The 26,466-nt window shown below is 44.2% G+C and overlaps 1 protein-coding gene across 1 annotated transcript in view; it reads right to left on the minus strand.

Moving 5' to 3' along the window:
* NRXN1 (neurexin 1) overlaps window positions 1–26,466 on the minus strand; it is a 1,090,172-nt gene that overhangs the window by 106,967 nt on the left and 956,739 nt on the right. The window contains 2 exon segments of the mRNA XM_044428877.1: window positions 20,542–20,861; window positions 22,384–22,473. Of these exon segments, the coding sequence (XP_044284812.1) occupies window positions 20,542–20,861; window positions 22,384–22,473 (410 nt within the window).

Consider the following 26,466-nt stretch of genomic DNA (forward strand, 5'->3'; position numbering starts at 1 on the left):
GAAGCCATGCAGATTCTTCTTCAGCAGGGCTTGTCCTTCTATAAGCTTACTAATTTTATCTTTAATAATGCTTTCAACCAATATACTAATAACAGAAATTATGGTGACCAGCCTGTATTCTCCCATATCCCCTTGGCTCCCTTAAAAAAAATGTGGGGTTACATTGACCATTCCCCAATCTGCTGGTACAGAAAATTATCTTAGGGACATGTCACGTAGTTTTCTTAGGAGGTCAGAAATTGCACCTTTGAGTTCTTTAAGAATTCTGGGATGCACACCATCTGGGCCAATTGATGTATTAATTTTTAATTTGGCAATATGGTGGAGAACATCATTTTCTGCCTCCACCATTTGCCTCTATTCCTCAGACTCTCTGCCTGAAAACACTGGTTCAAGCACAAGTATCTATGCTGTACCTTCTGTAATGAAGGCAGGTCAAAAGAATTATTTCAGCTTCTCCAAAATCTCCTTATCCTCTCCTGGTACTCTTTTAACTCCATTATTACCCAGTGGCTTAACTGTCTCTCTTGCTGCTTTCCTGATTCTGGTATATTTAAAGAATTCTTTAGTGTTGGCCTTGATGTAATTAACAGTGTTCTCCTCAAAATGTTTCTTGTTTTGTTCTTTGCTTCTGTTATTGTCTGCTTGCATCTCCTTTGTGCCAACTGGTCTTCATGCTTGTTTTCCTCAGGTAGGCAAGTTTTCCATTTTGTGAAATATGGTCATTCACAGCACTTTTGTGGAAGTGTCTGCCCCATTAGGATTTCTAATCTGCTTGGCACAATGCTATCTTTGATGTATAGAGGAGCACCTACTTCATATGCTCTCGCTTGTCCTTCTTACAGCATTTGTAGTCTCTGTAATGGCTGCTATATGTAGGTTTTCCTTCAATACCAGCCTCTTCAGCTCCCCCATTTTGGTGTGGAGGGTTCTAGCATTTTCATAGCAACACCTGTACACTGTACCTCTCCTCAGATGTCTTTGATGTGCATCTTCTACACTTAAGAAGCACTTAAGCTTCTTTCACAGGCTAGCATGTTTCACAACATGCCCATGACCTCTTCCCTTCCCTTCTACATATTGGCAATCAGAAATGTTTTTATCTTCAACCCTAGGGACACTTTATCTCAAACCAAAGGCTTCCCAGATATGTTGGCTTGCCCCAGCATTCACTTTAAAAACTTTTCTGTTACTTTTGTATGTTTAGCACCAGCATTTTTATGGGCCCACCTTCTCCCAGTGATTAGATATCTGCACCTCTTCTCTCTATGCCAGCATCCATACATTGAAACTTCTCAGCTTTGCCTATCTAGCTGACCCTACAGGTAGGAAAATAAGCCCACTTCAGAGTAAGCCACCTTGGTGGTCCTGGATTTCAACCCTCTTCCTAGCAACCCTGATTCAGCTTCATGACTCAATTTCTGTTCTTCATTGGTGCCCCCATACACAGACTGCAACCACTGACTTCTGGAAAGCTATCTAGATGGTATGTGATATCCACAGCTTTTGCATCAGGAAGATAATTGCCATGCAATTATCACAAAACCAGCTAGCCTGTGTGTCATGGCAGAATCCCTCACTACCACAGAGGAGCATCCTCATTACAAGATGATACTCGCTTTTCTTCCAAGCAATGGATCCTTTTCTTTCATTTCCCTCTTCCTTAGAGCGACACCTTATTCCCCGAGGCTCCCATTCTCCATGATAATCAATACGCTGTCACCCAGGAGTTTGGACACTATGGTTAGGTGCCCAAAGCTGCCATTTACAGACTTCTCTGTCTCTCTTAGCTTCTCCTCATAGGCAACCTTGGCTTTAAGGGTACCAACTCGTTCCCTGAAAAAGGAGGAGCTCATTACACTGAGTAAGGGCCAGCACATGTGGCTCTCAGTGCAATAAACTGGAGAGTGTCAACGCCCCTGCTGGCTTTCTACCTTTTTACCAGTCTATTTTACTATTATTTATGTCTATTATTAAATGTGTTTATCTAAAAACCCGAGTTGTTCACCCGTTTTTCATTTATAGTTAGAATTATATATTAAGTGAGGGAAGAGTCAGCTTTCCTGGCCTCCTCACCCTGTTGCTAAACTCGCACGAGGGCTTAACTCACACGTATTCTGAGATGGTTTGTCACTGTCCATCACTCAGCTACTGCTGGAACTGAGGGTATGGGAAAAGACAGGCAGTGATAGCTGCATATGCCTTTTCTCTGTCTTCACGGGGGAATTAAAAACAAAACAAAAACGAAATGCCATCACAAAGGGGAACCAGCAGCTTTATGAACCAAGGCAAAATGACCCCCAAGCAACCTGATCCGTCACCAGGAACCTCCCCCGGCACAATCACAGCTCTGCTTCACATAGAAGGTCATGTTCAGCCCCAGCTAGGCTGATAAAGGACACGCCTCAATGGAGAGTGATGTCATTTGGCCTGTGTTAGAGGCCCATTGCTTGTGTTTGCAGAATGTGCTAACAGATTTGGAATGCTGGAAGACTATTGCATGATGCCACTTCAAAAAATAGTTGAGAATATGGGAAGCTGTCCTCTCCTGGGATGACCTTCCAGGTAAAAGCCTCCCTGCTTGACATAAAGTGGGCGATGAGAAAGATGGCTGCAGCGCATGGCTTTCAGATCAAGCCTTCCAGGCGATTCCAAATTCCGATGCAGCCCCCCGCAGGCTGCGCATGGTACTGCTCAGAAACGCACTGCCTGCATAATCACTTCATCTTACATAATGCATAGCATGGCTCTGAGCCAGCTCTGACATTATTTCTGCCTTCCCACTCTGTTCTTTCCTCCGTTTAGGGTGGGATGACACAGATGTGTGAAAAAGATACTCCTGTGGTCTCTCCACAATATGCGGCTTCTGATATCACCAAAATATTCTGGGGAGAGACTGCAGTGCACTGCAAGGATGGAAGCATCAGATCAGGTCCTCTGCCTGCCCCCACACCACATGGTGACTCGCAGTCTTCCCAGAGCCGCTTTCCGGAAATAATGGGATGTGCAGTCCGACACATCTGGAGGGCAGCAAGGCATGGGGCCGTGCAGTGTGCTTTGCGTGTGATGTTCGATCAGATCCTCTAGGGGGCAGTGTGTGCTCACAGCTTGACTGCAGCCCCCTCCTGGGAAGCTGGTGCAAATGTTTCCTCCGTTTCCTCCCTCGCCCCACTTGCACCCAATTCGCACTGCTCTTCTCAAGTTTTGCAAGAGATACATTTGCATATGCAAACAATGAACAAGGAGAACCTCAGACAAGATCAGGAATCAGAAAGAAATCAAGCACAGAAGAAGAAAACACACACACACACACCCAAAACAAGATTGGGTTTGAAGTCTAAACTTGGTCTAATTGTTTTGTTTTAAAGTATTCCAAGATTTCAGGAAAGACAGATGTGATCAGCAAGGCTGCTGATCCTGTCTTTTGATTCTCTGATGGATGGAAAATCATTCTTACAGCAAATCCAGTTATAAATCTCTCTTCCTCCCAATCTCTCTCAGTCACACACACACTAATGGGTTTGCACAAAATTATTCTGGTTTTGATAAATATGGAAACCAACTCTGCTCAGCTCATGCCAAGGTTAATACCATGGGTCTGAGCAAATATTCAGCCCTTTTACTGCAAGACATTCAACCAAATAAATCTAGTTCTCTGGTCCAATTTACGGCTCAGTGCAGAAGCTTTCCTACTGGGGAATACATCTCTACTATCAACCATAGATCATAATGAACAGTCCTGGAACACCTATGACAGGAAAAAAAGATTAATTCTAATAAGCTGGAAATCACTAGCAATCCTCAGCAGCAGATTCATAATCTATTAGAGCAGGTGAGTGATTTAAGAAAGACTCCAGAAAGATAGCACAAAAATAAAATAAAATAGAAAAGAAGTTGCAGTTTGGCAGCATCCTCTGCAGCAGACATGGGGCTGGAGCTGTGAAGGCTGGCAGAGCATCATGTGGGTGCAAATTCTCTTTTTGGCAGTCCCAGAAATATGTTAAGGGGTCCTAACTTCACATGGGGAAACCAACCTACTGTCGTGCATGAAGCCCCAACAGAAACAGTGACTCATGAGGAGACATTGCACTTGACACCCAATGCCCAAGAGTCGACCCCACAACCCAACGCAGAGACAGCCGAGCCAGTTGCTGCATCTTCCTCTGACCCCCAGCACGTTGAGCAAAGCCTGGATCTTTATCAGAGACCGAGAGTCATGAGAAAGAAGAAGCTGCAAGTTCTACTCAGAAGGAGGCAGAGCAAACTGCCTCTTCCCCCTCTGATGCTGATCTTCCTGAGCCGGAAACAGAAGACACAATAGGTGTCGTGGATTTCTCAAAAGCCGAAAATAGACGTATTTTACGCAGATATGAACAGCGGCAAAGTTTATTACGTAAGAGGGAGGAAAGGTGCGACTTGGGAGAATGATCCCACGTGGGCTTGGGAAGAGAAGCCGTTAGAGAGTTAACATCTGCTTAGCGAGGACCACTATTAGGGAACTTATCTATAGAGTTGTAAATCTTGTAGACAATTAGCATTAAAGGACTTTAGTTTTATTGCTCTAGAATGTGTGGATTGTTTACATACTGGGCTGCACGCCTTGACACCCACACAGTGAAGTCTCATAAGCTTATCACTAGTTAAGGTCCAATCCTATATGCCTTTAGGATGCGATCCTACGCCCCACCCCCCACCCCAAACACTGCATAGGTTTATTTGGAGCTCTGAGACTCTGGGACTCCAAATGCCAGGACTTGGCTCCCCGGCCCCCTGCTGTGTCCATGGAAATAGACACACAGGGCCCCTCTTCAAGATTGCAAGCAGCCTTCAGAGAGCACAGAAGCGGGCAAGCTGGGGAAGGGGCAGCTGGCAGGGCTGACACTGCTTCTAAATGGAGTTTCCAGACTCCTTTCCTCTCCCTCCGCAGTGCTTCATCTAGATGGCTGAAACTGGCTGTGCAGATGAAAAGAAGGGCCTGAGGCATGGAGGACATTGTCACTGCCGTGCTTTGCACCATGCATGGGGCACATGCCACCTGCTGCTTGCACAAATCTAACTTTAGTTGGATTCCCCTCTTGCACTTAATTCAGAACAGAGTTTCTGCCATCATTTGCACTATCAAAGTGACACTGTTGGCTACTGCTCAATATTCCTCCCACAGAAAGAGAAGTGTTAGCAGAGTTATTTATGCATCCACACAGATCTAATAAGTCAAATATGAAGCTACTTTAAATTTCATGTTGTCTCTTGATCTGTGCTATTAGATGCCATCTGAAATAAGGACATTTCACAACCCCTCTGCATTGTGAAGTATTCAGGGTCAGATTGTAGGGAAGAGAGTTCCACACATGTGAGCCCACAAGGAAGAAAGCTTTCCTGCATACTTAAGAAGGATTTCTCTTCTCTCTGCCTAAAGGCTGAGATGGAACATAAAGGAACAGGCCATTTCTCACATTGGTCCTGTTAATCTCTTAATCTACATGATCAGCTGAGATCTGGGAGAGCAGTGCTTCAATCAGCAGCTCAGCTCTTGCGAAGGTTATTCAGCTCACCTTAATTGATCTTGGAAAGGAAAGGAAAGGAAAGGAAAGGAAAGGAAAGTTACAAGAACAGGGATATGGGTAGAAGGTCTGCCCAGAGGAGGAATTCTACTAATGAAGCATATCAACATATTTTGCTTTCTCTAAATGATCAGAGCTGGCAGACATCAAAATATTTTACCGCAGCATTTCGGTCCTATGGCAAGGCAGCTGTGATTTTCCCAAATCTTCCCTCACTCACTGCCTGCACCTAGCCACTCCCCCTCCAGCCAACTTTCATGCCATCTCTTCTCCTCCACCACCTCATTTGTGGAAATTTGTCTATGGGGAGCATATGGATGATAGATGGATTGCATTACTGGACTGCTAAAACATCCCCTTCTGCCAACATCAGGCTGTACGACGCAGCGTGTGTGATGCAGCAAGAGCTGCCTGATTTGAATAAAGGTTGACCTTCTTGGAGGCTTTTAAAAGATACCGAATATCCAAGGTCCATTATTTTGAATTGGCTTGGGCCCTCAGGAGAGCTATAAAGTGATCCGCAGCCCCATATATTAGTAGAAATTATTATAATGGAGAAAGTCTGCCATTTGCAAAGACAAGGTTTTCTTAATAATGCGACCCAGTCTTCAACAATACCATCACTCAGCGCAACCAAATCACTTGAGTCAGGAGGACCCCGAGGCTATAAGCTTATGAACAACAAACCTCTAGGAGTCTCCCAAGGGACTCTCTAGAATTCTCTCCCATGCAAGCGTCACTCGAGATGGAGCCTGCACGTGTGTGAGTGCGCTTGGGCACAGTTCCTGCTCATTGCAATCTGCCCTGTACAAGGGAACATCCTGAAGAATGGTCTTAAAGCAGATCATGGAGTTCAGCAGGACCTAGCAGTGCATCAGGCGGCCAGGAACCAGGGCTTTTTTTGTCACAGAACACACCAGAATGGCGTTCCGGCACCGTTTTTTCCAATGGATTTTACAAAGTGATTTGGAATTGCCGGTTGGCGTAGCAGGTCAGCAGCAAACATCATTAACACGGTGCCTGCGGGCTGCTTTTGTGTCCGCACTGATAGGGCGCTGCTCAGCTTGGGACGCTGCTCGGCTTGGGATTGGTGTGTGTGAGTGCTTACTGCTGGCGACGACGTGAGTTCCGGCACCGTTTTTTTTTTTTTACAAAAAAGGCACTGCCAAGAACTCAGAACATTCAGCTGTCTGTGACTGGGGAGGCAGTGCAAATCTCCAGAAGAGAGACAGCTGAATGGCTTCTCTGAGCAACAAGTTCTCTTTACTGAGCTGGTGTAGTCCAATGTGGTGCAAAACAGCTAGAACTGGCATGCAGTTGCTCCACCAGAATCACCACTCCATGAGAACAGGGGCTCTCTGTTTAAAGTCGGGCTGTCTTTTACGGAGGACAATCGCCTATCCGAGGGGCTGCTCTGTCAAGAAGAGAATTTCAGCTATCGGGTGGTATAGCAATAAAGTTAATAATATTAATGGTAGCAACGATTCCAGTTTGAAGAGTAAAAAGACTTTAAGAACTCCCTTTTCCCAACTCTGACCAGAAGTGTCAGACTATAAGTGCCATGCTAGCTGAGGATTGTGGCAGTTGTAATCCAACGGATCTGGAGGGAACCAAGTTTGGTAAAAGAGGGATGAACGATTGTCCACCAACGGCTGGGCAAGAGATTGGACAGGCCGGGCACCCAGGTCACCTGCTCACGGCTTTCCATGCTATGAAGAGGCATTACAGGCCTCTAGAGGCATTCAAGATGCGGCTGGACAGCCATCTGAGAGGGATGGTTTCAGGTGGAGTCCTACACTGAGCAGGGAGGGTGGACCCTCTGGCTCCATCCAACTCTATGATTCTATGATTCTAAGAGATGAACTGGACTTCACCTTAAATTGTACTATTGATGACTAACTTGGCATCTAAACATAAATGCTTCATATGCAAATTGGCATCTCCTTTTGTCCTCATGGTCAGTGGTATGTGGCCTCTCTTTCGGCCTATCATAAGTTGCTGCCCTAAAGGAGTTGGTCACCCAGCTTGAGACTCCTGCAATTCCCAACCTGGAGATGCAGGGAGAAGGAGAGCAGCATCTGGCCTGCAAGATTCCTCTTTCCTGATATCGCTGTGCTTGGCCAGGGGAAATTCTGCAAAGCTGTTGTGCAAACACAGTGCAATTGCTGGTTGCTGCACAAGAATGGTTACCCCCTTTCAACACTCTGTATCGATGGGCAGAGCACAGAGGCTGCTACACGGTCCAACGAAGTGATGTCTTGCTACTAGCTATTGGGCCATGGTGTCCGATAAGCACACCCCTCGGATCGATGAGTTCAGAGGTATTCATGCTGCTCCAGTCAGCCTGGTCTTTCTCCTCTTCCTTTAACTCACGGCGAACATTTCTGAGCACAGGTCCACTTTCCAGCACAACAGGCTGTCAACTCAACTTAATTACTTCCAGGGAGACTCAGGTGCACTTCTGAGCTTTTCAAGCAAATAAAAAAGATTGCAGAGAGATGAAACCTGCTGTAAGATCAAGAATGATTCTTAGCAACAGAACAGCAAAACAGGAAAAGAAAAGAAAAGAAAAAAGAAAAGAAAAGAAAAGAAAAGTATCTGTTTTTTCCCCTAGTAGGACAAATTTAAGTGGTTTCCAAATTAGGTGTGGTATGAGTTTCAGAAAAGGAGGGTACCTGCAAGGGAAAGGGAGTGAATGAAGGGAAGAAATGTACCTTCATCTACATCCTGGAAAGGTGAGGCATATAAAAATTACTAAAATATGAAATGAACCATTAGCATTCCCTTTGTTATTACAGCATTGATCATCTCAGCATATTGCACAGCTGATGCACCTGCATCTCTGCTGGTCTCATATTATTTTCTCAGTAAAGTTGCCAATATGCTGTTTCTTGGGTTCTTTGTTTTTTATTTTAAAGAATCAAGAGCCTGTTTGGAGTTCTCGGTGGACCAAAAAGCAGAGACTGGGAGATTCTGGTGGGTCAGAAGATGGAGAAAACAGCAGGGGCTCTTCGTGGAAGGTGCTAGCATGAATGGCAGATTAAACCTGAACACGGGCCTAGTGTAGGATGCCCAAGGCGCTGGCTGTGAGTGGATTCTGCACAACTGCTGCCCCAGAACTGCCACCAATTTCTTCTGCATCTCCTCCTTTCCCTTCCCATCGTCTGCTACCCTGTCAGTGCAAGAGAGCCCTTGCAAGGTACCTCTGGAGGATCCACACAAACAGTAGTCACTTGCAGAAAGAGCGTGGGAAGCTGTACTCTGGGTCTCAGTTCAGTGACTGAGAACCTTATTGGTTAAAGAGCAGAAAGCAGAGAGTGGGAACAAATGGCAGTTTTGCCCAGTGGAGGGATGTAAGCAGTAGAGTCCCACAAGGTTTTGAATTAGGAACAGTACTTTCAGCCTATCCCTAAATGAACTGGAATTAGGAGCAGGCAGTGAATTGGGCACTTTTGCTGAAGAAAACAAACTATTTAGGGTATTTTAAACCAGGAGGGATTGTGAGGCACTGCAAAGGGATCTCTCCAAGCTGGGAGAAGGGGCCTCGAAATGGCAAGTGCAATTCAATGGAAGCAAGTGCAAAGCAATGTGTGCCGGGGCAAAGAAATCCCATCTTCATATATAGGACGATGGGATCTGAGCTAGCGGTGATTGACCAAGAAGGAGATGATGGAGAGTTCAAGGAAGATGCCAAGCCAGTGTAAAGCTGCTCTGAAAAGGCAAGCCCCAGGTGAGGTCTACTCAGGAAAGGAATCGAAAATAGACCTGGAAAGATCATACTCTCGCTATGCACGTCTTTGGTGTGACCGCAGTTGGAATCTTGCGTACGTTTCTGGCCACTGCACCAGAAAAAGGACATTGCTGGGCTGGAAAAAGTGCAGGGAAGGGCAACTAAAATGATGAAGGGGTGGAGCAGATCCTTTGTGAGGAGCAGCTGGGATTGTTTAGCGTAGGAAAAAGGCGAGTAAGGGGATGATGGATTGCAACCGTGCATGGTGTTGAGAAAGTGAACAGGGGGACATTTTTCTCCCTCTCCAATAATACTAGAACCCGGGGTCATGCCGCCAATTGGTGGGAGATTCGGAAAAGGAAGGACCGTGGAAGGACCAAAGAGAAAAGGAAGAGCATGGCCACCAATTTGGGTGGCTTTCAAAGGGGGGGTTTGACAATTTCCTGGAGGAGGAGGCTCTCTGTGGCTACTAGCCCTGCTGGCCATGTGTTACCTTGTTCGCCAGAGGTGGCCTGCCAGCATACAGCAGTTGCTGAGGAGCTCAGGTAGGTGGGAGCTTGTTCCTATCCTGCTTGAAACATCCTGCGAGCAGCTGGTTGCCACCATGTGGACCGAATGCCGGCCTGGATGGCCCCTGGGTCTGATCCAGCAGGGCTCTTCTTGTGTTCTTATGTGCATTTATAGGCTGTTAAATCACTTAGGTTTACATGAAGCAGTTGCTATGGAACTTTTTAAAGAACACTGGAAAACAATAATGGCAAATTTTGACTTGGCTACAAAAGAATGTGACAAAATTACTAGAATGTGCTCTATGTGGGGCTGCCCTTGAAGATGATCCGGATACTTCAGTTGGTTCAGAATAGAGTGGCCAGGATATTAATGGGAATCGACACGTATGCACATATAATACCAGTCCTTTGTCATCTACACTGGCTGCCAACTGAAGTCCGGGCCCAGTGTAAGGTGCCGGTGATGACCTATAAAACCCTAAACGTCTTGGGTCCTGGTTACCTGGAGGAACACCTTCTTCCCTATGTGCCTGCCCGCACCTTGAGATCTGAGCTGGAGACCCTGCTCTGGGAGTCCTCCTTGAAGGAGATCAAGAGGGTGCCTACCTGGAGGTGGACCTTCTCTGTGGTGGCACCCATCTATGGAATATGCTCCCCAGAGAGGATCACTTGGCACCGACACTTTCTTCCTTTTGGCACCAGGTGAAAACTTTTTTATTTCCCCATTATTTTAATGTTTAGTTGGTTTTAACTGGGGTTTTTATCTTGACTTGCTGGATGCTGTTTTTGTTTTATTGTATTCATTTTATTGTATTTGTTCCTTATTGTAAGCCGTCCCAAGACATCAGTGGTGGATGGAGTACAAAAAATTTAAATCAATCAATCAATAAGTCAGAGTTCCCCCAGCCCCAGTTAGCTGGCAAGCACATCACTGCGAGTTGGGCCCACATCACTGATGTCCCAACAAACTCTGTGGGCTCAGCCCAAGAATGCTGGCTGGATTTTCTGGGCCCAGAACACCGTTCCTATTTGCCACTCGCCCTTGCTTCTCAGCATTTGCACAGGGAAGAGTCAGAGTTGATACAAAACCCCCACAACTCCTGCCTGATGGCTGGTGAGAACTGACATCTCCTTATCCATCATTTTCTTCGATGTGAATATGAAGAGCAAGAATGAGAGGTTATCAAAGGTTTGCTAGGGTGCCCATGCCTGGGGTTTTGAACTCCTCTATTTTGGATTTGTAAAGATTATATTGTGATCCTGTTGAGAAACTATTTGTGGACTGCTCAGAGAGCTTTGGGCAATACCATTGTTAAATTAAGTAAGTAGATAAACAAATTCTACAGTTCCCACTTTGAGGAGCAAGCAAGAGCTGGCAGTTCTGTACTTTAGTTTATCTGCACCCCTCAGACCTTCATCAAGCTGGTGATGGAAGGACTTGTCAATATTAATCAACAGGCTGGCTGGCTGGCAGGCTGGCTGACACACTCTCTCTCTCTCTCTCTCTCTCTCTCTCTCTCTCTCTCTCTCTCTCTCTGTGTGTGTGTGTGTGTGTGTGTGTGTGTACACATACATACATCGAACTGCTGGAAGTAGGAATGGATGTATATCTCACTCTTCTGCCATTGTTAACAGATGCAGTAGACTCCCAAAATAGCATACACAGACAGATACTAATAATCTAGTTTAAGCATATATAGATTAAATCTATTAATTAGCAATGCCTCCAGTTCTGGCAGAAAGTAAAATGCTTTCCATCTGTACTGTCAAAAAAACCCTTTGGGAACCAAGAGTGAAATAACTATGGATACCATTTTAATACAAGGAATTAATTATCTGTTGCACTGAACACGTTTTGTCTGGCTACTGTCAAAGCTGTGCATAGTCTGAACTGAGGGAGGGAGGGAGGGAGAGAGAGAGAGAGAGGGAGAGCACACTCTGCTTCTACATAAGAAACTTGCATTTGCAAAGTTTGTGCTGCTTCTTCCGATCTTGGATATAGGAAGTTTTCATGGCTTCATTCCAAAAGACATTTGCTACTTTTTGGGGGGCAGTCCAAAGATCTAGACACTTAATTTTGTAACACACAAGAAGCTAAGTCCTGACCCCAAAGCTGAGTTCCACCCCGGACACGGCATTCTTCTGGTTGAAACCTCGCGGGCAGGCAGGCTTTCAAAGAAAAGATACGCCTAGAAGGTGACTGGAAGCATGGCTCCGAGCGAAGAGGGCAGTGGAGCAAGCACCCCGTGGCCGCCTCCTTGTGCCTCTTTCATTGGGCGGGGACCAGCCCCACCTCCGCGGACAGGAGCCACTGCCATCAGCCACCCCAGGAGTAGGAGAAGGAGAGGAAGGACAGTAACACCAGCACAATCTTGTCAAGTCAACCGTGTGCGTTGTGTTTGTTTCCTATCTCTTGTTCCTGGTGCGTCTTGATTTTACATTGTACACATGACAAAAGGGATTGTTTCTCACACTACTGATATTTGCATCTTTGGCAGCCGTTTTAGATAAAGCCTTGGGAAAATGAAAGCAAAGCCAGGGCTGAATCCAGATGTGGCTGCCATAATAGACCCACCCGCTTCTGCCTGTGTAGACATGTCTGGGATTCCGCTGCTAATGATGCTTAGAGAAGACCAATTAAACTCCATGGGGCTTAAGCCAGCTGTGGATAAATGAAGTCGTATTAATTACCATGGATCTCCAAGCATGACTAAGTCTGGATTGAACCCAGTAATAATAACATATATTATCGCTATCTATGCATTCTGATAGGCGTATCCTGGACTTGTCTGTGCAAATGGAATAGGGCCCAAGTACTGTAGGAACAGGGCTCTGTATGGATGGAGGAAACAGAGCATAACAGGGCTGCAGGAGAGCAGTTTTGCAGCTTCATCCAAAGATCCTGGGCAGGAATAGCAAATTTTGCCAGTTTCCCAGGCATTTATCATCAGCAGTGACCTCCTGTTTGTGATAGTTTAATGGACTGGTGTAAAACCAGGACGATGTTGATATACATTTGTTCCTATAAATTCGCTGTTAAAGTGATTGAGGGTCTTTCACTCATAGGGTCATTGAACAGTTTATGAAGCAAAAATGAGACCTTGGCATTTATTAGCTCAGGATATGGTTATTACTGAGTTAACAGAAGGAATGTTTGAGCCGTAGTCGCACTGAAATATACTTTCTCTCCTTCCGCCTGCCCCGTCCTCGTCCTCAGAGATGTGAATGATGTTCTGGCTTAACATGACATACTCTTCTGTTTAATGGTTATAGATGCTATTAACTGTCGTATTTTCTAACTCTGCTCCTATGCCTCATCTTTCCCCCTCCACCTTGTCCTTTACAAGACTTCAGAGTATGGCTGGCTACCAATGTTATTCCTACACAGAGGAGACCCACTGTAATGAATGAGTCTTTGGTTACTCACTTAGGTACTTTCATTTCAATGGGTTTACTTTACATAGGGCCAACAGTGGGTATTACCCTGATGTTCATCTAGTAGGGAAGGCAAACTGCATGCGTATATTTCAGGCTCAGTTGCACTGTGAGACTCAATTTCTGGCAGTGTGGCCCAACATTTTCTTCCGCTGCTCTGGCAGCAAAGGGAGTTCAGGGTGAGACTTCTATCAAGGCTCCTTCCTTTCAGTTTTCATCCAAGTTTGTTCAGTTTCTGAATTGGTTTACAAATATTTTTTAAAATCCACACAGAATTGATGCCTATTTTGTGCCCATTCATCTAAATCTATGCTTGTGTGCTTCCAGTGTATCCATTTGCATGTGCAATTGTCTAAATATATTAAAATGTTTGCATGTAATTTCTCCTGAAATTTGTGCTTTTGCCCAAACTTTTCCCAACTATGTACACATTTTTGTACGGCCTTTCCCCTGCTGTACACATATTTGCAATTTTCTGTAATATACCTAATTTTAGATTGGAGGCTCGTAGCTTCAAAGTAAGTGAGGCAATGTTTCCACTCTGGGTTTTGTTCTACCCACAAGTAGGTTCAGCACCAAGGACAGTCCCCTTAAAGTTGAGACTAACACCTGGGGTGGATACACCCCGACGGAGAAACACCTCTGATGGAGTCTTTACAATTGTGGTACCTGTGGACAATACTAGGTGAGCAGCGTTTTGCCAGTATTGGGTGGCTTTGCATGTTCTGCAGGGCTCAAACAAGGAGTGGCCATGAAGCCCTGCTTTTGTACTGGGAAGCTGTTTAAGGGCACCTTAACTGCACAGCTTCTAAGAAAAGATACTGCAAACCAAGCCATAGATGATTTTCTTTATTAATAATTAAAGCTGGAGAATTGGAGACTATTCTCTTCTTGATAATGACCCTGATTCTATTATAAATGTGTCACTATTAAATATGTGAAGATTTACCAACCCATGTAGAAATGACCTTACTGCTCAACCATCATTTTAAGGATAGAACCATTTCCATTTTCTTTTATTTAATATGCTCACTTTTAATTAGGTGGCAAGGTGCTGATCCAAGCACCCTGTGCTTCGGGTTTTGATTAATACCCTGCAAAAATTAGCTGCTCTGGTGCACCCAGAGAATAGCATCCGTCACTTGTTGAGGGACATCAAGAGCCATCGGCAAGTTTCCAGCTGACCGAGCTCAAATAAAACCGGTTGAAATGCTTATGGGTGAAAGAAATGTGGTTTCGCTTGTGCCTAAATGTGTGCCCACTTCAGGATGGTTGAGAGAACCAACGGAGGAGGTGCTCATATTTTCTTCTTGTGCCAGTTTTGACTGAACCAGGAAGGAAGGACTTTCCATTGCAAAGATGAGGCATTCCATACTCATGTATGGGCCCATTTCTCAGGCTACAGATGGATGGCAGCTGTGTTTAAAGATGTACTTTTACACTTTGCATCCCAGGTCACCAACCTTCTCCTTGGTCGAACATACCAAGTTAAGGTTGTGCCCCATCCATGCAACATTCAACATTGCTGCGGCTGACCTCTGCTGAATTCAGTACCTAAGGACATTGAAAGACAAAGGTTCTTCTCTTTGATGGTCCAGGAGACTGGCCTGGCCTACTGTGCACAAGCAACCTCACCCCCTCATACCCCATGGGATCTCTCTAAAGCTGTCCTTTAGCCAAACTAACAGGATTGTCCCAGTCCAAACCATGAGGCCTATTTATTTTAAAGCTAAAAGTGTCCATCAAAATAAATGAATCAAGGTAGCAAATGCAGCTTTTCTTCTCCTAAGCATCTATAGTTAAAGGATCCAATTACTACTGACCAATGAATCTTGTAAACCAAATGTGCTGAGCAGAAGAAAAGACAAAACATATCTGAAGGGATAATTCACTCCATTATACCCTCCAAGGAGAGCAAAATGTTTTTTCCCTGTGTAGTTATATGGCAAACCAAACAGTGAGCTGAAATCTGTGGGGAGCTCTGAAATGTGAGAACACTCCAATGCAGGCCAAGACTTTGGAGTTCATCGTATTCTAACCCTGGCATGGCCTTCTTCAATCTGGTGCCTTCTAGATGTTTTGGACCACAGATTGATCAATTCCAGGCAGCATAACAAAGGAAGAGGGATTGTGTGAGTTGTAGTTCAAAACATCTGGAAAATACCAGGTTGGAGAAGGCTCCCTAGTTGACCTCAAAACTCTGCGTGTGTCCTAAGGTTCAGGCCTGGAGTAGGAACCTGGGTTTCCATGCAATGGGCTTTGGCTTTCAGGCTATCTTAGTTTCAGTGCCTTTTAACAACCCCCCTGCCCACATGCCTCTATATCTTCTGAGTCTGAGGGAGTTTGTTTGAAGAGAGTCTGTTTGACAGGACTGGGATGTGGGCAGGGATTTTGATCTGGGAGAAAGGAAGCTGCCTTTTCCTGAGACAGACCTAGGGAGGTGTGAGGAATTTGGTTTTTGGGTGGGAATTCATTGGATACCTTGGGCTCATGGTTGAGTCCAGCTTCCTGGTGAGGGTGCCAAGCATTCAGGCAGGTGTTGAGCTCACACCTGCAAGTGGCTTACCTCTTCCGAACATGCAACTTGAGACCTTTGTTTGTGTTGCACAGAGCAAACACATTTGCCAAGAATGTTTTCATTCATCGAGAATGAAAGTCAGAGGTTCAAAGACGATCAGATACCATTGTAGTTCTGACCATAAATGATGCCAACTAGCAATCCCGTGGTGTTATTCTCATGACCCGCTGGGCAGCTTCTGGGAAACCAAAGTCTTTGGGTTCTGGGCAGAATATGGTTTCAAAGCTGAAACTTAAAGGAATTGACGGAAGAGCACCACAACGAGTGAAGCCTGTGGCTTAATTTGACTCAACATGGGAAACTTCACCCGGCCCAGACACGGAAAGGACTGACAGACTGATGGCTCTTTCTTGATTCTGTGCGGGGTGGTGCCTGGCCGTTCTTAGTTGGTGAAGCAATTTGTCTGGTTAATTCCGATCACAAACAAGACTCTGGCATGCTAATCCTGCAAGTGTTCATGGACTTCCTCTCGGCTTGGCTTGCCTCCTCAGCCAGGGCTGTGCACAAGAAGTCCAACCAACAGAGGAGGGCCAGATTCTGAGAAGAATCATTGTAACCTTAGTCAGATCACTGGTCCATCTAGTTCTGTGATGCTAAGTTGACTTCTCAGGGTTCCAGACAACCATCTTTCCCAGCTCAACCTGGAGAGAGTGGGAGCACGCTGCACACATAGGTGGAGGTTCCATCACTGAACTACATGGCCCACTGCTCATGCTCCGGCTGAGGTGGGCATTTCCAGGAGGCAGGTCTCCACACATCCAGGCCCTCCATTAGCCTTTTGTTGCCCATCTGGCTTAACAAACTCTCTTTCTCTCCCAGTGGCTCTCTCCCCCCCAGTGGAGGGTGTTCTAGGGTTCTGTGGTACCTGGCTGGCAAGCTGCATTTGACCAGATGGACCTCAAGATTTGCAGACCTGCTGCTGATCCCTTGTTCACATTCTTTTTCCTTCTTTTTAAATATATTTTAGATAAATAATCATATAAGTTTTAAATTATCTTCCTTTAAATGGAAGTTGTGATCTTTAATTGAATTCAATAGCCCTGCAAATGGACCAAATAATCTATAATTGATTAGATAATTTTCTCCATATCAGCCCAATTTCTCCTTAAATGTGCATTTGCTTCTACCAGCATTAACTTTCTTTCATTAGCAGTAAATCTTCAATTGCCCCTTTTCTTCATTGCACTAATTAATGGAAAGTGAGGTGGGAGAAATAACATTCCCCCTTTAGCAGGGCATAAAGTTCCAAAGTCAAATGGCACTTCGTTTCTGACAGGCAGTGAGAGCATTTTAAATAAAGAAGAGATGGGAAAAGGAATACAAATAGTTCTAGGAGATCAAGGTAAAGCCATCTTTAAAGGTAGGTTTCCCACAAGGTGACAACTGCCTCCTGCAAGGTGCTGAATATCCTTTACTCCCACTGATGTCAGTGGGAGATGAAAGTGCTCAGCACCCATGCTGGACCAGGCACCACAGTGTCCAAATGAGGCACTGCATCTCTTGCTGGTAAAATGGATATATTAAAATAACAATAATAACAATACTGTGCTAATGAAATAGGCTGATGGGATAATTCACAGCTGAGATGAGATTCAGCAGATGGCTGTGTCTGAACTTGTGGCGAGAGTCCAACAAAGGTACTTTTTTCTCATACAATATGATGATGGCAACTCTGTAAATGCTCCAGGCCAAAGAATAGGCATAATCAGCCAGTGTGTTTCCATGGGATGAGAACAAGAGCAACAGGATGGAGGGAATCTGAAAGCACAAACTCTGAAAGCTCTTTATAATGTCCGGGAGTTGAATCGTACAAGGCACCATCAACCATAAAATGCTAGGCTTCCCCAAGGTTTCATCACTGGGGCACCAGTGTAAACATACTTTTACACCAAGAAACACATATGGTACCTAGCTTAGTGTGCGTGTGTGCGTGTGCGTGCGTGCATGCACACACACAGAGTGACACTTTCTCTGGGTCTAAGTCCTCTGCAGCTGAAAGAAGCACAGCCCAAGTGTGGGGATCAGGCAGCGCGAGGGTTTTAAATATTGGGTTGGAGTAGTTCTTATACATTGTTTCTTTATTTTTAATTGGGTATTTAAAAACAATTTTGCTACTTTATTGATTGGATTGTGCTTTTCAAGTTTGAAAGCTTTAATTGCATAAATGTTTAATGTTGTGAGCTTCCTTGAGTCCCAACACTGGGAATAGGTGGGATAGAAATAAATACAATAATATTCATCTCCCCCAAAGGGAGTGGGAGCTGCCCTATTTATTTATTTATTTATTTATTTATTTATTTATTTATTTATTTAAAACATTTCTATGCCGCCCCCATCGCAACAAAGCCTCGGGGCGGCTCACACATCCACATCCCATGGCTCTCCTGTCTTTCCTTAACCCAGACAGTCGGGTCTCAGAGGCTTTCGGGGCAAAGGTGGTGAAATGAATCTGAGTGCTTGGGATCATCAAAGTTATTCCCAGTGGAACATTGAATAGAAAAGCAAGTGGAAGGCTTCACAGGGAGGCAGAGAACAACCTTTAGAGAGTGCCACTAGTCCAGACGGTGATGTGGGACACCGTGTTGAGGTCATGCCATGAGGAGGAATAGATGCTAAACACGCGTGTCCATTGTCACCATGAATGCGCAGAAATGCTGTCTCTCACAGAGTAACCCACTTTGATGCCCTGCCCTGGCAAGGCATCCTTTACTGAACGAATAGACTTTGAGAGTTCTGATTGTGCTACCTTCAGAAGAGGGCAATTAAGGAAAGCCAATAAAGGACCTTTCCTTCAGCTCTGTTATAATCTTTCAGCTACTGGAAAGCCGGAACTCCCCAAATCCCCAGGGAACTCTCTTTTGTATCACAAGGTTAACCTGCAGTTATCCAGAGTTAAAGAGGTAATTAGATCTCATATACTAACAGTGAACTTAGGTAGCCAATAAAGGGCTACTGGAAACAAAAAGGCAGGAATAGCATGCTCATGAACAAAGGAAGATTTGCAGAAGCCTGAAAAAATGGTGTAAAGTCCCCACCCTTTCCACCACCCCAAGCACTATGATGGGCATTGAACTTCTTCTGTCTGGCAGGCAGGTCTCAAGGCAAAAGGGGGTGGGGCTAAATACACAAAACGCCAGAATACCAAGATGCAACATTCTCAGCACAGGATCATAGAACAAAGGGGCTGGAAGGGGCCAGGAAGGCCCTTAGGTCCTACCAACCACTCCTTGCAGCAACCACCAAATGCTGAATGTCCATCGTACTAGGAGGATCTAAAAAGACTGGGAAAGGGAAATGCAGTGGAATTTCTCAAAAGAAGGCACAGCTGAATGGAACCCTGAACAGGAATACTCAACACTGAACGTTTTGTGGCAGGTTCCCTTTGCGAAGACCTCAGTTAAATAAGATGCTTCAGGCTGCACCCAAATCAAATTCAGGCCTGATTTAAATTGGGCCCCAGTTCCTGCCCTACCCTCACCTTTTGCTAAGCCGGACGTTCCAGGTGGGGGTGAAAGTGTGGCTGGCCCTGGAGGGCTCATCTTTAAGGTGTGGAAGCTGCCAGAAACATATGAGGGATCAACTACAGATGCTGGGAAGCATCAGAGATGGGATTCCCACTGAGATCTGGAGGCACCTGCTCACAGCTACGTCCAGGCAGTGCACACATCCCTGTGCCCACAAGATGTCAGTTTGCTCCCAGCAGAACTTGCTCTCAGAAAAGGGGGGAATCAGCAGCAGAGAATGCTGGGAAGGAGGAATGGCGTAGAGAGAAAGCCATTCCAGACTGGGCCCAAATGCCACAGGATTCTTGGTCTGATTCTGAATACAGCTGGGGAGCATGATGATATGTAATTGGTTCTGTGCATTCTAGTTACCGCACCATTATTATCCCTCATAAAAATCCATGTGAGGATCCATATCTCAGTGTAAAGCTTTGCTTAGAATGTATGAAAGCCGGAACAATCTACGATCATGTAGAAGAAAGTATCTGGATTGGAAATGGATTGATGCCCCAAACAGTGGAAAATGCTAGCAGTTTAGGAAAGAATTTTATGTTCAATGGACCACTCATCCGACACAGTATCTGATAACATCTTATGTGGATCATCTTATTTACTTGATGCCAACAATAAGCTAACAGCAATATTCTTTCTAATTTGTTAAGTAGCCAAAGAATCGCTAAATTAGTCACGCTTGCCTAATTTCAAATGGTACAAGGCTGGTTTCTCTATTCTGCTCATGATGCCATTAAGAATCAGAGCTGATACGTTAAGTTCTAGGACAGATGTTGCTTAAGGTACAGTTGCATTTCCCTTGCAACTGTTCGGTCCAAACCCAGCGAAGCTGTAGCCATGATCATCCATGAGTGAGGCCGCGTAGCCTATTCCTGTCTTCCAGCTGTTACGAGGAACGTGATGGAAAAGGAGATCAGTGTCCAGATAATTCCCCCAGCATTCTCATCAACAAGACCGCCACATTCACACCACACAGCTGTTTGGTACTCTGGGCTAGGAGGAAGGATGCAACAGCAATGTAAGCACAATCCTGATGAATGGGAGACCAGCCCTAATGACCATGAACTTCATAACGGTTTCCCTATCCATCAATGCAGGTGTTTCCACAAAATCCAGAAACCAGAAACAAGAAGATTCAGCACCTGGCGAAGTGGCAGTGGCCACGGAAGCTTATGCCACAACATCTGCAGCCATTCCACCGTGGTTGACTAACCTGACCAATGGGCTCTTTTGTAGGTGGCTTCCCTCTTCTAGCTGTGCTTGTAGCCAGCGTGGTCGTGGTTTCCATGACCGAGGTGGACATCTCTGACTGCATTGCAGTGGCGGTTGACTCTGTTGTCATAGAGGAAGGCACTTCACCAACGAGTCTCACATTCCCCTCTATCACGATGTTGGCATCATTCTCGGCGGCCATGTTCAGGACCTTCAAGCCATTGTAGTAGAGTCCAGAGAGCTGGCCCTGAAATGGGTGACCCCGTTCCTTTCCTCCAATTTTTATCGTCGCTTGGCTATTGAAGATTGTGAGCTGACGCCCTGCAAAGATAGTATTACATACATGCAAAAAATGTTGATTGCGAACACTACACTCTTAAAGAGGATGATTTTAACAGATTATTATGGGGTGGAGGATGAGAGCAATAAACTATAAGGAATGAATTTTACTCATAATTCATTGCTTTTTAATGAGGTGTCCATGGAATGCAGAATAATTTCTTAATTGGAAGCTTCTTCTTTTGTGTGCATTAAAAAAGCCAATTGGGTTTTCCTTTGGTATTTTTGGTTCCCATTTCCCGCGATCTTCCACCTCACTTTTTTTTTTTTGGTGGGGAGGGATTTCCAAGTCCTAGATTGGGTGTGTGTGTGCCTCAGGATTCTGATCATGTGTGAATGAACAATATTTACGTGTGACGAATTTCTCAAAACAGGCATTCATTTATGTAGATCTGTCTAAGCGGTAACCCTGCCCTTGTGTTTAATAAATCCTAATGCTAAAGAATTATCTTCAAGTACAATGAATTGTATATCTGTTCCCTTTGCCTGCATTTGTAAGGCTATCTAAAACATGTTAGCAAAAATATCTCCTTGTATATTCCTAGGACTAAATCTTGAGACATGAATGTTGAGGTATTCTTTTAGCATCCACACTTACAAGCGTACTCACACACAAATGCACTCACACACTGAGGAGGCATGGGATACATACTGTATACTGAGCATTTCAAAATTGAAAAGGAATGCTAAAAACAAAACAAAACAGAAATGTCTGATTGTCTTTCAGCAAGGCTATTGACGAAAAGAAAAAAAACAAGAAAATTAAAAGAAAAGTTTTGGATGTAAAAGCAATTTCAAGGAATGATAGACATATCAATGAAGAGTCATGTCACATTGCTATTTGAAACAGAAATCCTCATCAATGCAAACCCATTATTAGTAGAAGTATTAATAAACATAATATTCTCTTGTGCAGATTGGTTTCTGCTCATAATAAAAGCATGCACACAACTTTAAGCTCTCTTTTAATTAGTGTTTGTTCCAAAATCCCCTTAGAAGGTAGCAAACGTTAAAGGGACTTCATCTTGTTTGGCAATTATATTGCCCACTATTTAAGATAACCTACAGTTTAAACAATGATTTTTGTTTCTGCTGGTTTGCTTCAGGACCGTAATGAAGATCTCATAACTACATACATATATAGATATTTAGTTAAGAATTTAGATGATGGAACATGTAGCATAATCTATGAATGATTTATCAGTTTTGGTTAATGTTTGCTATGAGTACCTTCATAGATTGAATTAGTGGATTATATTTAACAGTCCCTTTAACCTTAAGTTAACAGGGTAAGATTATTAAACAGGCGGTACCACTAAAATGTATCGAAATTATTATATACACGGTATGCAAATATTTACTCTACATTTTACTGTTTAAAATTTGTTTTTAATTTAGTTTTACTGAAAAATTTATTGTTTTATGTTTATTGGTGTTACAATGAAGCACTACTCGGTTATGTTCAAATTATTTTTTTATTTGAAGTTTTAATCAATGTTTTTACCTTTGTCGAGTAGCCATTCATCAACTACTCGACCAAGCCGATATGGAATTCGCTGTCTAGCAATCGCCAGGCGCTCGTTATCATTGTTTCCTTTAAAGTTTAAAGAGACATTTCATTGGTTAAAATCTGTAAGGTCAAAGGTTAAAAGTTAATACTTAAAGCTTGAGCTATACAGTTGCCACATGATTGTTTTTTGTTTGAAAAATTTGGAATTTGTTTTTAAAAAGCTCTTCCTAGAACATTTCATGGTTCAGACTTGTCATTCATTCATTTATTTTATTTTAGCAAACAAAATTATTCCTATGTTAATTGAAAATTAGAAATCTGCATTTGAGCTAGGTTATTAAAACTTATGTTATAGACAAACCCCCCCAAACAAATTTAAACATCAAATACTAGCTTTACAAAAAGACTGTTCATTGACCTCAGGGTTTTGTCTTTTGCCTTTTTTGAAGTTTCTTATTAACTAGTTAAAACATGTTCAGGTGAAACAGGTTTAATTTTGCAAAATACCTCTTGCTCCAACCTCCTAGTCCAGGGTAGTCATTTAAAGAAGAACAATACAATGCTTAACCACCATCAAGGATCTAGCAATCGATTTGATATAATTTATATCCTAATCAGGAAAAAATACATTCAGAAAAAATTATCTAGCTTCTCAACCAATTCATTCCAAAGGCTTCAACGGTGAACGAAAATCAGTCAGTCAGTCAGGTAATCCATTGCTTTCACATAATCACAGGATATGCTAAAATAGCTCTAGCATAACACCTATTGAGGCTTTGACAAAAGCGACACCACAAACGGTTGTTTGAATGTCTCCAAGACTCCTGGTCCACAGGAAGTTGGCCAAACATCACATCCCATTGAAATCAATGGGGAAAAGAGCTGTGTCTAATCAGACTTTCCAGTGGGCGGTATCCAGTGTGCCATTATTGTTCATGCAAAGTACATTGCTCTAGCATAAAAAACCCTCCAGCTTTCCCAGGAATCCTCGTCATGCCAGCTAACCTCACTGGCCTTGGGCTAGAGGTCCAGCACATAAACATCACATAATTTACGTTAGCACTTGCACCAGGTTGAAAATAATCCACTGATTCCAAAGGGATTTACGCTGGAGTGCCTTTCTTTGGATTGGAATCGCTGAACTGTGGGGATCATAAACATTTCCACAACTTTACAAGCTGTAGCAAACAAACCAGTTAAGTCACTGAAATCACATTCAGGGTGTTTTATTTTGCCCACTACTACGCAGGTGATGAAGCCATACAAAGTGCAAGTTTACCGCCATCAAGGGTGGAAGGGGAGGGGAATAACAGACACTGGCAGGAAACGGGGATGACGCTTATTCCAGTACAGCCGCTCTTGAATTGGACCCTCTGTTTTGTATTCAGAATCAGTGAAATAATTTTTGTTTTTGTTTTTCGTATTGTCAGCCGCATCATACCCGATTCACGCCAGAAGAAGTGCACTCGCTTCCCAAGGAAGCAGCTGCTTGGAGTCTATGACACACGGCAAGAAGTTTATACGGCGTAGCCAACGTTTTCGCAAGAGCTGCTTCTCCATTTGCAGATCTCAAAAGTGGAGTGAGGCTGCGGTGCCCTGCAGGGAGGCCTACCTATTGTGGCCATGTTTCTCCTGAGAGCCACCAGTGAGAGACAACAATAATCCCATGACCCCAGCAATGGGCCCTGAGAGCAATACGATGCGGTGATGCAGTAGTTGTGCTGTTTGGGAAATGCCAAGTGCAGAACATCTGCCTCCCAAAAATAGGCAGTGGAAATGAAAAAGAAGAAGCAGATGCTTCTGCTCTACCAGAATTCAGCCCATGGAAAACTTCTGCCCTAGATGTAGTTGGCATTCTCCACTACAGGAGTTCTCCTTAGAGGAAGACCAGAGTTCCCAGAAACTGTTACCAGACTAGGAAAAGTCTGGTCCCACAGAAGAGATAGTTGTAGGTTCCTGAGGCAGAGTCTGAAGAACCCCCAGAGCTCCCATGAGCAATGTTCATTTGCAAAACGACTCCTCACGAGTAGAGCTCAGAACCAAGAGTTCTATGGTGCTACAGCTGAGCCTGGGCAAAGTTCAGCAGGATCTAACAAAGGACCTCTGGGTCTGCCTAGCCAGTCCTTGAGGGAAGAAAGCAGACGCTCTTCTTTCAGCTCCAATATGTTCTTCCTTGTCTCCTAGCCCTTGACCCAGGGTTGATGCTCTCTGCTCCTGACCATTGGATAACTGCTTTACTCTGCTTGTAGACTGTGCAACATGTGTTGCTCTCTGATGATATTTTGGCCTTTGCTTGCTATCTTGACTGTTCTGGTCTCAACTTGACCCCCCACTGGACTGGAACATGTTTTAGTCTTGAACATGGTCTTGTCCCAGAGTGTGCTTCAATAAAAGCAAGACACTCTCTGTATGGTCCTACAGCATTCCATTTCCTTCTTTTGGGGGCTTGCACATGTATGGAGAAAATGGCCAAATCTGTGCCATGCACAGAAACCATTTGGTGTCTGGATCAGCCTCTGTGCAGCTTTTTTATTTACAAGTGGTGACTGAGCTAACAAAGTCAGGAGACAGGAGCTACATCTGGCAAACCAGCTGTTAGTCTTCATGGTCCTTCCAGGTCAGGAGGAGCTAGCAGGTGGCCTTTGAGCTGTGAAGTTATTCTGGAGCCTAAAGACGCATCAAAATCCAAGAGATCTTCTGACTTGCAAAGTCAACACATGGGGCAGCTATGGAAAGAGGTGAAGGTCCGCAGTATTGGCCATGACTACCAGCTTCACCGCCAGGACTTTGAGAGCCATTAAGCAAAACACCATCCATGGGGACATTCCCACTGCCATTGACCCCCGGTGAGCAAGTCAGCAATGTCATCTGCCATTCTTCCTTCTCAACAGCCTCTGATGTTTCGGCCAGAACCAGAGGCAGATGTACAAGCAGGCTGGAACAATGATGATCTAGCGACAATGATGTTCTAGCCACACTATTACACAACTGGTAAGAACTCAGCGGTGAATATCTGTTCAGTTTTTTAGCCATTGTTCTGGTAACTTTTAAGTGGGCCTCTTCAAAGTTGGCAAACTCAGTCCTTGTGTAACTTTCCTCCCATGTTTATCACTAACCTTCCAACAGCAACCTGGAGCTACGTGAATTTAATTTGCTGGTTGTCAACAGTCCATGTTTTTGTCCCCTCCCAAGCTGTTTCCCATTTCTCAAGCACCACACTGGCTGCCCTATATTAGTATTTTATTTATTTAGACGTATATACCCTCCCTTCCATGAAAAATCAAGTCAACCCAGTGGCTCACGGATAAAAATATGGATCCACAGAATTAAAAACAACCCTACCCCATTATGCCCTTCCTTGATAAAATTCTTTTTCTTCCTTTCAGAATTTGTAGTATGGGAACATAACAAGCTTTAATGAAACCTGAATATAACCAGCACTGTTTCATTTATTGTTAATTTTTTCTTTCAATGTCTATTTCAGCTAAAATGTCATGCTGTAGGAAGTTTGCGAACTTCAGTGGCTTTCTATAATATTCTAAAATCTGCCAATTACATTTCATTCCCTCTGCCACAATCTCACACCCCTGGAAGCTAAAAAACAAATGAAAAGCACAAAAATTGACGGTTGATTTTTAAAGGTCACACACACACACACACACGCTCAAAGTAAATTTGATTACTTTGACTCATCCCTCAAAAGAGTAACTGTAGAGGAAAAAGTGTGGCGGGGGCAAGGAGTGAATGCCAATGGATTTCTTCAGGTTCTTTCAGAAGAAGCTGTGGGTCGACTCACCGAGAAGAAAAGCAAAGCAACAAGCCACAAACCGTAGAAATGGGCGGACAGCCCGGTATGCAAAGAAGTCCAAGAGAAACAATGCCGTGGGGGACCTTCCTTCATCAGCCCCTCAGTGCATCTCACAGGCCGAGTTACACCTTCCCCCCGGCCCCTGAGTTCCTGTCCATCCACCCCTCTCCATCCCAGGATTTGGATGATGGCATCAGTCACAAGCATCTGGTCCAGATCTCCACAGTCCTTCTTCAACTGGACTCCACAGTAAAATGCTGCTTTCCCAT

The sequence above is a fragment of the Varanus komodoensis genome, unplaced genomic scaffold (genome assembly GCF_004798865.1).
Source record: "Varanus komodoensis strain SLA01 unplaced genomic scaffold, ASM479886v1 scaffold2, whole genome shotgun sequence".
NCBI classification, from domain to species: Eukaryota; Metazoa; Chordata; class Lepidosauria; order Squamata; family Varanidae; genus Varanus; species Varanus komodoensis.